Here is an 11122-nt window from a genome sequence, read left to right as displayed (position 1 = left end):
TGTGTGTGTGTGTGTGTGTGTGTGTGTGTGTGTGTGTGTGTGTGTGTGTGTGTGTGGACTGCAGGTCAACCTGATCCATTGCCTGATGGATGATGGCGGGCAGCTGGGTGGAAGCTGGTTTGGTATCGCTTTATTTACTTACTGAGCACATTCCAGCACTCCTGACAATATAAATATGTCATTCTGTCTCTCAGTCGGAACATCAGGCGAAGTTTTAAAACGTTTAAACCGCTTAAAGCTCTTTTAATTAGATGCCTTTTTTTTTTTTTTTTTTTCCAAATGTAGTGACTCTAAAGTAAAACTGCCTGTCAGATGGCTGGTTTTTTTTTTTTTTTTTTTCCAAATGTAGTGACTCTAAAGTAAAACTGCCTGTCAGATGGCTGGACAGAGCATTCCTACACTTTTCACATTCCTACTTGGAGTTGATGGTTTAGTTTGACGGCTCAACTGTTTGTGTTGCTTTATAACAACATTGCAACATTTCGAGACTCAGTTTTTATGACATCATGGACGTTTGTTTGAATGCAAGTCATTCACAAATTTGGTTTTTATGATAAGTGTTTTTGTTTTTTTCCTCCAACAAAGCCACCTCTACTAAAATCAAGTTCAAGAATCTTGTTTCCAGTTTCAAATCCAGAACTAAAACAATCCAGAGGATAAGAGAAAAGCAATTACATTTATTTTGATGTGGAAAATCAGAAACAAAGTTCACAGCATCACGTAAAAACGATTTTTTATTTTTTCAGATTTTGAGCTTTTAAATATTCAAATTCCCATTCACTTTACGCCTTTCCAGACATTTCAGCATTGCATATTGACGACAGTTAGGAACTACAGTCTATGCAAAAAGCACTTAAGTTGTTCAGCGACTATCAAAACCATTTTTAAACATCTCGCTTCAAATTTTCAAAAAAATCTTACCGATGTCGAGGACCCGCTGTTTGGCCGTGTGTTGCCGCGAGTGCCAGTACTTCCAGTACTTGAGCTGCTCGTCTCGGTTCTTGTCCTCGCTGAACACGACCATGATTACACTCTGAGAAGCAGAACAAGGGAAGAATATGTCTAAATAAATGATCACGCTGAGATAATGTCAGACTTTAGCTGTTACTCATGGCATTACGACACCTTGGCATCCATCACGGATAAGAGATTTATGAGTCAGGTTGCTGTGTAGTTGGAAGAAAGTGTTCATGAGCTACAGCAATCTGATGATGACAAAGTCAAAACCCAGCAGTTTAACGGGCTGTTCACACATGAAGGCCAATTTAAACCGGCTCTGCAGCGCAAATAAGAGGTTATATCCTCACTGTAATGTCAAGTTCTCATGCCAACTATGTAGCACCATCCACATAATAGACCAAAAGGCACCTGAAGCCTTTTATTTTAATGACAGATGTCATGTCAGAGTTCATTTCCATCACGTCAAATAAAGTGGTAACATTTACTTTTATTTCTGGTGTCTTTTACGCACCAGCTGCACTGGTGCATGCTTTCAGGAAAGATGAATATGTTTCCCATCTAGAGCCCACGCTCTAGGCGGAAAATATTACCTCAAGAGCCAAAACAAATTACGATAGAAACAAACAAGTTTGAGCAGTATCCAAAAAGCAGAAACATAAATTATCTTTGACCTGATTTGCATTCTTTCTTCAACGTGTTTGGAGTTCCCGTCTTGTTTACCATATTAACCGTTAATCCTATTAAAATAAAAATCCATAATCTAATTAATGAGCTGTAGAATTTGACACAGTTACGCCCAAAATTATTCGTACTTCTGGTAGATTTAGGTTTAAAATAACCGTTTAATCATAACAACATGTTTGTTTTCTCAATAGAAGTAAGATTAACTTTTTAATCATCCCTATCAAAGTCTCATATTGACTCTGTCATGCTGTGACATTATTATTATTATTATTATTTATGGCAGAAAAACCACTACATAAAAAAACCTTACTAGACATGAACCTCTTTGCAGTTTCAAAATATTAAATTGATTCAAAATGACGAAATAGCCGCCTGGATAAGTGAAGAATTTAAGTTAAGATAATGTTGGTACCCATCCAGACACACATATATTTATTATCAGTTTCTCTGATTTTACTTTTTATAGATATATGTTTGAGTAAAATGAACGTTGTCCTTTTATTCTATGAACCACTGACAACATGTTCCAAGCAAACATTTGGTATTTATTTGCAGAAAATGAGAAATAACGAAATAACAGCTACAGCGCTTTCAGACCTCAAATAATGCAAAGAAAACAAGCTGATATTCATTTAGAAACATCAATACCAATGTTTTAAGAGTTCATAAATCAATATTTGGTGGAGTTACCATGAGGTTTCTTCCAGAGCTGTATATCAGAGAGCCAATATTGAGATACATTCTCATTAAGGAATTGTCTTAGTCCATCTGACTTAACCTGACTTCAGTGTAAGAATCCAAAATGTTCTGCAGCACACGTCTGGCTTTCAACGATACATCTCACTATATTCCTCAACTGCCTACAAATGTTCCACGAGAGTTTCTGATCATGTGTGCTGAAAGCGACTGCCTGCGGCGAGAGAAAAGATAAAAGCTGCAAAGCTGCAGGCTCTGAACATAAAAGGAGCTTAAATATTCAAAAGAGTCGACCAGAGCAAGCAAAGCAAAAACCCTTTGATGCCAGTTATCTCCTGCAGTTACAGAGGGAAAAGGACAGTCCTTTTTTTAAAAAAAAAAACACAAAAGCATGACATTACAGATGATGTCAATTAATTAGTGTATGAAGAACTCCATGGGAACATGAGAAGGAAATGAGCCACTCACTCACCCGGACTTTGCTGATGGGGTGACGGAGGCGCTTGTTGGCGCTGAGCTCGCTGAGCGTCACGGCGTAAAACTGGCCTTTATTTAGGTAAGTCATGGGTCCCTCGCCTTGTTTCTGCCGCAGCGAGCGAGTGGCGTCCAACGTATACTGAAAACTGCCGCTGCGCACACACATCAAGAAAGATTTGTGAGGATGGGGGGGGGTAACAACAACCAACAACTCAGCTCAATCATGTGTGTCTTTATGGATCATTTTCAGAGTTGCGGGTTTAAATACCGGTTGCAACACTTTACTTATACATTTGTCTGCTCTACTATAGGAGTCTGCAGGGACTTACGCTCCCTCCTGATGAAATAAGAAGTCGTCTGTAGCGAGAGAGGAAGGTGAGTGGTACTTCTGTTCAAAATGCAGGCAAACAAAGAAAAACACACAGAAAGAGGAAATCAGTCCTGAAAAATTCAGTCAGCTTGAGAGGAACTCGTCAAACAATGCAGCAAATGAAACAAAAACAGAAACTCCTCCGCAGAGGTTTTCTCATGAACAGACCTGAGAGCAACAGAGGCAAAAAGGAGACAGATAATCAACGTATTTAATGTTTAACCTCTGCCTACACGTACAGATTCACACTTACACCAATCATCAGCAGGTTTCTTACTGGCATATTCTTTGTGTGGCTAATTTATTTCTCCTTTTGCATCAGTTTCCAACGTTTTGATGCAGCTTACAGTAAGCTGAACGCTACACATTTCCATCATTAAGTTGTTATAGATTGATATCAAAGTGTTGGGATTTAAATTACATCATCCAAACTAGACTTTACCACATGCAAGAGTTGTTGCATCATGCAGCATCATTGCAATGTTTCTCTATATCCTGCATGGTGCAAAAAGCTAAAACAATTTATATATATCTTCATATTGCCGATTAAAGTCATTTTTATTAGATGCCAGTTTAAACTATAGAAATGCCTCCATCATCACTTCTACAAAAATTTATATTTTAATCTTCAAGCAACTGGAAACTGCTGCTGTCTTTGCCAGTTATATTCATTCTGTATGTATTAAAATAAAAAAACAAACATAAATCTTATAAATATCAATATGACTATAGCTGCACCAATGGATATATATATATATATTTTGCAGCAGTATTAAAGAGTATTAAACCATGTTTGTTTTTAATTCAGGTACAAATCCTGGGATCTTGTGAAACCATACAGTCTGACGATGTCATATCGTCTGCAGTTCGTGCAGCTGCAGTGTTTTCTGTCTCACCCCGTCTGTCTCCTCCTCGTACGGGCTGTCAGGCGGACTCTGCTGGTCCTCCTTCATGTACGAGCTGTGGCTGACGGTGGTCACTTCGTAAGGGCTCTGCTCGTAGACCACCCGCTCCTCTCCTTCCACCCGGTAGTGGAGGCCGGGTCCCGCCATGAAGACGGGCGCGTACACCTCAGCTTTGACCACGGCCACGGCCGGAGGGTCTACGCCCGCTGGGGCCTCCCCCGTTGAGCCGCACAGCTTGGGCTCCTGGTGGTCGGTGCCGAGCGAGAGGTTGACCGGGACGGATTTTAGGACCTGGACGCGGTTGTCCAGGGTTTCTGTCTCATTTTGGCTGGTGGGGTTGTTTGGCAACACTGGCCTGACCAATAAAAAAAAAAAAAGAAGAAAGAAAAAGCATGGGTTAAAATTGGGTTATGGTGTTCTTTTCTTCTGAGCCACGCAACAAAAACAGAAACAAAATCATCAACTTTATTAAAAAAAAAAAAAAAAAAGGGCTGGTACAATGTTTAAAAATTAAAGGTTTGTTGTAAAGTTTTATTGCCTTAAGCTGAAATATGTAGCAGGTTTTTTTTTATGGCAAACCGCTCCCATTTCATCCTTGTAAATAAAATAAAAAAAGTCTCTTGTATTGTGACTGCAATGTTTTTCTTCTTCTTTGGTTCTTTGTGGCGGTGGAATAAATGACTTGCATCATCTTATATCAAATGATTTTACATTGTCATTTGCACAGAAACAGTAACAACAACACATCCTTGGACGCTCCTAAAGACAGTGGTCTTAGGGCCAGATTGGACCGGTCTCTAAAAGCTGAGCCCTGGGTTCTTGAGTGTGTTTACAAACTGTAATCAGTCTTTTTATTCTGCTTTCGGAGGAATGGCTTCTTCCTCTCCGAGTGGCTTTTCCAAATGCGAGCTCTCTACTCTACCCACTGAGTCACAGTCACACCTCAACAAGCGCAACAAGACTAAACTGTGATCACTTATTTAAAAATGACGTACACAAACAACACACTCCTTTTGGTTAACAACGAGCCAAAGCTGCAAAAGCAGAAAACTGCAAAAATGGAAACTTTCGTAGAAATTACTCGATGCGTTGTCAATGTTTTTTTTTTTTCTGCTTTGTAGGAATGAATGGATGAATGAATGAATGGATGGATGGATGGATGGATGGATGTTTGGTTCAGTCCTCCATGTCTGAGTAATTTACCAAGAAAAAGAAGGTGAAGAATAGCGCAGCAGGTGAAACTAATAAGCACCTGTCCATTCGAAGGGCAAATTTTGATTGATTTAGCAGCAGAGATTCATTTAGCTTAAAATGTTGTGGATTTTAGTTAATAATATATTTTTATATTTATACCTAGTGAAGCAAAGCTGACATGTCAAAAAATGACAAATAAATAAAACCTGGTAATCTGATGTCTGTCACCAATCTTTAAGGTATTTTTTTTATTATAAAATGTATTAAAAAGTTCAACTAAAACTTTTTAAATAAAGAACGATATTTTACCATGTCATAAACAATAAAAATAACAACCGATGTCAGTATTTTTCCACTTTTTCAGCGCCGGCAGCAGGATTTTGTACTTCATATTTGTCTCAGAGCGGATATCAGGCTTTTAAGTCTCACTCATCTCTGACATGTTTTCTCTAATTTGGCTATAATCCTTAAGATCTATTTGTTCTTAGAAAAACAGAACGCTTTTATATTAAGCTATTTTATATGTCACTCTGTTGGCTTGTACTTGTGTTATTATTACTGACAGCAAATCCTTAGCTTTTGTGAAACTTAAATTTACTGACCTCTTCTCTGGGTCTTCAGGGATTTCAGCAACTTTGGGGATTGCTAAAACTCTCTTTTCTTTGGGCACCTGGAAGGAGGAGGAGAACCGTCAACAGCAGAAGATACCAACCGGCGGTGTGTGTTTCCTGTTAGCAACAAGTTTACTTTCTGAAGGATTTTTAATTGCTTTGTATGATTTCTTCCCTAAGGGAAGAAACTCTTGCAAAAAGAATGCAATCATGACCAAACTGAATAGTTTGTGTTGGAAGAGGTTCAAGTTTAATTGCCTGAGTTCCTCTTTGCCTTGAGTGGTAAAAGGGAAGCAAAGGTGAGAACGGGAAAAGATCGTCTTCATATCGAAATGTTCCCATTTTATTGTTTTCTGTTAATCTTTATCCATCTTAAAATGCTACCCAATCCCCCCACCCCAAGCTTCTCCTTGGATAAATACAGAAAACAATGAAATGTGAAAATGAAAGGTGAAAAAAGGTCCACTTAGCAATCTGTAAATGCAGGAAATAGAAACTACTCCTGAACCAGTGCGACTGTGTTTTTTTTGCATCTGAACTGTCAACACCGGAGGTTTCTTCCTGCTAAAAGGGATTTGTACCCGTCCACTGTGGCCACAGGACGGATTTCTAGATTCGATTAAATCAGCTGAGCTTTCTAAGACGACTGATTTTGACTGGATTGCATTTTAGCCAAGATTAGACTGAAATGTAAGCAAGTTAATTTGAGTCTGTGTAAATAATTTTATTATGATTTGGACCAGTATGTCTTGAAAAGTCATTATGTGATTGGAGGTGATCTGAAACGACAAAACCAAATGTTGAAGTTTGAATGTTTTTAGGCTAAATCTGGGATCTACGGGCCAAAAGGTCACAATTTTAAATTGTTCTGGTCTAAAAAAAAAAAAAAAGACAAGAATATACATTATGTTGAGGGATTCTGCTTATAATGCCACAGTTAGGAAATAAGCCAATACTTGAAAGGTGCTTGTGGCTTTTGAGTATGTACCACTCCAATTAAGCGTCTATAATAGACAACACCATTTACCCAACTCTAGTTTTTCCTTTCTGCCTGAAAAACAATGCAGTTTCTTTAAAGCAGAGGCATGTTTTTATGAAGTTGACTGATGAATCTGATTGTATTTTACCAGTCTGTCTACCTTTAAGGTTTCCTGGTGTTTCACACGCCTCATTGTTTACTACAGACTTCTGTTTGCTGATGAGGTGTAGCGGAATGGAAATCTTAGAAATCGTGTTTGGTGTTGTTCTCCACTGTCGCCACATGCTTGTTTTGGATTGGGGATTGCTGCAAAAATAATTCACTTTTTACCAATTAGAATTAAATGATTTACCTGACTATATTTGAATTGAATTGGACTCTGGAAAAGACTTTGACTACATAAGTTGAATAAATTTTACTGATTTGAATTTGGATCAATTTGGATTCTATGTTACTGAACTGCGAAGCACTTTGAGACGGCGTTTGTTTTTGGTGAACTGAACGATATAAACCACTAAAACGATGTGCACAGCCGTCACCATCCTCCACACTGCACCTTGTAGTAGTCGTACAGCAGCCCCAGCGCGTTGGCGCTGTCCTCGTCCCCATTGATGCTCATCATGGCCTTGGTGGCAGCCGTCAGTGGGTTCTCCAGGTACGACCTCCACGCCTCATCCTCGCTGGTGTAAGCGCGACGCACGGCAGGGAAAGAGCTCTCATTGGGAACGACCACCACCAAACGCTTACTGGAAGAAGGTAAATCCAACGGTTTTTATTGATTCACTGCTGCTTTCAGCTTCTTTCTTAACTCTGCCTTTGATTTTATTGAAAGTCTTTATCTCAATGATCGATTTCACAAGAATTCAAAGATTAGCTTGTAATCTATAGCTGCCATTTGGGTGTGTATTTATGCGTATGTGTGTGTTTGCCTTGCCGCTCTTTAGTCCCACTTAAGTGGAGATCACAGAGTAGTTAAACACACTCGGTGTTGCCACAACATCTCTCTGGGCTCAGCCAATCAGAGGATAAAGCTCTGAGTGAGTCAACTTGAACTTGTACAACAAACAGTGCCAAAATGAACACTTTCATTATCTAACAGCTGCAGCACAAATAAAGATTAATCAGTAATGTAAAATGACCGTGAAATAAAGAGAACACATCTTTAATTTGTATTTACTATATGTAAAATATTAAAAGCAGTTACTTTGTATAACACCTTTACTTTTTGGATTATAAATTACACTCCACAATAAGTTTTTTGAATTTTCTTTCTTCTTTTCTCAGCAAATAAATCTTTTAAATTATATTAGATTTCAGTTTTGGGGTTGTTTTTTGTTGCCAGGTTCTCCATGACTGCAGTTACTGCGCTTGAATAACTAAACATTAGTGTAAAAAAAAAAAAAAAACCTGATTACTATCTTTCAATTCCGCTACGTTGGATTTTTGCAGAAACTGTTAACCACTGCCTGTCAAAATAATGGCAGACACCTGCTGTCGCTATGATGACAAACCCTTAAAAACTGAACATAACAGAATAATAATAATAAAAAAGTAATAGATTATACACTTTTAATTAATTTGAACAATTTCAGTATGAAGGGCCTGAAAATAATAAATATAAATGTACTATAATTGAAGTTTTATTGAAGTTACAAACTATATTTAAAATATTTTTTCTTAAAGTATTATGTTGTGCTATTAACAGGTTAATAAATCGTTAATAAGGCTCAAATTTCTCCCTTTCAAGTTAAAAATGTTTATTATAATTCTCTAAATTAAAGACGGAAATTCGGTTTCAGTTCCTAATCAGCACCTAATTTTTTTATGAAGAATTTGCGAATAAAACGCACAAAGAGTAAATAAAAATATATAAAAACTCAAGAAATATTTTAGAAGCAGCCAAGAGAAAAAAAAAATCACGAATCTGAAGTAGGTTTATCGAAAATTTAAAAAAATCTAGAAATAAAAAACGTTTAAAAATTTTGTCCTGCCACTTTGACGGGCTTTTCCATCAGTCAAAAATGGCGAATTCCGCTCTAATGAAATCCACGGCTCCAAATATTTGCGTGAAAAGCTTCCTGCCGGACCTGAACTCGTTAGAACATGTATGGCATAAATATCCACCGCAGGTGATGTTATGACCAGCGACTGAGCGCTTTATTTCGCTCCACAGCCCACAAAGCTAGACCTGGAAAACAAGCGTCTCTTCGTCCAGAACCCATCTAAGCTCCTCTCCTCGGGCTCGATCACTTACTTGTCTGTCTCCTGTGACATATTTCTGCTTCCTCTACGGTTCTTCCTTGTGAAACTGGACTTTCAAGTCGGAGCAGCTAGCAGAGTGAGTTTGTCAGAAGTTGGGCTACAGGTAAGTCGACTTTTCTCGCCCCGCGTCTTTTCTCCCTGCCCCTCTCCGGGACGGTCTCTCCCCTCCCCGCTCCTGTCCTCCTCTACCTGCCAGGTAAAAAAAAAAAACAAACAAACAAACAAAAAAACGTCCTTCCAATCTGGACCAATAGCTTTGCTTCGTCTCTTCTTCAGTTTACAGGCATTTTAGAACAAACATCGACAATCATCCTGCTGCCATACGCTCTAATATTTGCCTTTTTAATGTCCGCTTTACACGAAATTCTTTCACTGGGAGGAATTGAAGGTGAGTTCCAGAGTCGGCTCCTGATTGGCTGATGCTGAGCGGAGCGGAGCTCTGATTGGCTATCAGGTAAGGGACGGGATGGCTCACCTGCAAGCACAATAAAAGACATTCTGGCTCAGAGCTTTTTTTTTTTTTTTTTGTACAAACTACTTTAATTTCCTACGTGTAAATACCCCCCCCCCCAATTTGCACACATGTAGGTAATTAATTTGAGTAAAAATGAGACTGCTTCACAGCAAAACAACAAGAAGATTCAAATAGAAAACAATTCAAGTTAAATAAAATAAAAAAAGGTTAAAATACAATCAAGAAAAAAAAACAGGTCCTGGAAAATTATCTTTCCTTATCAGTATATTTGTATTTTAGACCAAAAAGTCACGTTTGAAACAGGTGCAAAATGGAAAAGCGGTAAAGTGCAACTATTTTGATTAAAATGTAATGTAATAAAATGTAATAACTGCCTGTGTTCATTAACAGAAACCTTCATGATAATAATAAAAGTTGGTTTATCTAATAAGATCAACTTACTTTGTCCGCATCTACTGACTTCACCTTTTAACCCTCAGATTTTTTTTTGAATGGCTGCGCTGTGTGATTTTTAGGGAGTTTCAGATTCGACCCCGGGCAGGCACGCAGGAGCCCTGTCATTAGCTCGCACAAAGCCATTGTCCTGGTAATGAAGCTATTGTGTGAGGAGATCCCAGAGTTTGGGATTACCCTGACTGAGCAAACAGAGAACGAACGTGTGTCTGTGTGATGCAGTGAGGAGCAACTGAGGAGCGGTTCAATTATTTGCAATTACTCATGCTAAATTTAAGATTTCAGCCCTTTTTGATCTAAAATAAAGATCAAGTCAGATGGTGATCCTTACTGGATTTAACAGGCATTTGATGATGATTTCAATGCTCTACAAATGGTACGATAATCTGAAATTCAGTCGAATGCAGCTGTGCACTGTTCAAACTGGTTTTAATGAAAGTGTTTGCATGATAAAATGACAGATTTTTGCTTATGAATGCCTTCAGCCTCTGTTGTATGGAAATACACAAAATTATGTTTTACATTCAGTTTAACCGTCAGCAGGAGTTGTGCATGTTTGCGTGCTCTGCAGATGATCACTATCCTCCCTTGTCCAATTTGCTTTCCAGAGCACCTGAGCTCTTTATGTGTGTGTGTCTGTGTGTGCGTGTGCGTGTGCGTGCGTGTGTGTGTGTGTGTATTAGAGCAGGATTGCTAGATAAATACAGGTGGGGTTCTTTTCTTCCTGCAGCACCGAGCCAAGGAGAGTTCAACAACACAGACAAAGAGAAGGAAATTAAACTGCACGTTCAACTTTTTTATTTTTATCTCTGCTCAACCTTATTTTGTAGTTTTCCAGTTTAAACAGATTCAGTTTCCTGTCAGGAACTTTGCTGGAAATCACTTAATAGAAACTAAACAGTTAAAAGGTGAATTGCTCTCAAAGATACAAAAACGACTACTCCGAAAATAACTGAAATATCCACTTCCTGTTGGCAAACATGGTGAAATGCAAGCTTCAAATGGCTTTTAAAATGTATATTTATTTATTTATTTGCTTATTTATCTTTATTTATA

At 38.3% G+C, this 11122-nt stretch overlaps 1 protein-coding gene across 1 annotated transcript in view; it reads right to left on the bottom strand.

Moving 5' to 3' along the window:
- Positions 1–9677, bottom strand: part of LOC103151591 (grainyhead-like protein 2 homolog) — a 22024-nt gene extending 12347 nt beyond the window's left edge. Inside the window, exons 1-7 of the mRNA XM_007571746.2 lie at positions 9131–9677; positions 7433–7622; positions 5889–5956; positions 4084–4447; positions 3147–3205; positions 2813–2969; positions 922–1033 (exon numbers count right to left, since the gene is read on the bottom strand). Coding sequence (XP_007571808.1) covers positions 922–1033; positions 2813–2969; positions 3147–3205; positions 4084–4447; positions 5889–5956; positions 7433–7622; positions 9131–9150 — 970 coding nt within the window. The 5' untranslated portion in view covers positions 9151–9677. The remainder of the gene's footprint in view (positions 1–921; positions 1034–2812; positions 2970–3146; positions 3206–4083; positions 4448–5888; positions 5957–7432; positions 7623–9130) is intronic.
- Positions 9678–11122: the final 1445 nt, after the last annotated feature.

This window comes from Poecilia formosa, unplaced genomic scaffold, assembly GCF_000485575.1.
Source record: "Poecilia formosa unplaced genomic scaffold, Poecilia_formosa-5.1.2 Scaffold286, whole genome shotgun sequence".
In the NCBI taxonomy this organism is placed as follows: domain Eukaryota; kingdom Metazoa; phylum Chordata; class Actinopteri; order Cyprinodontiformes; family Poeciliidae; genus Poecilia; species Poecilia formosa.
This window is presented reverse-complemented; position numbering and strand designations above follow the sequence as displayed.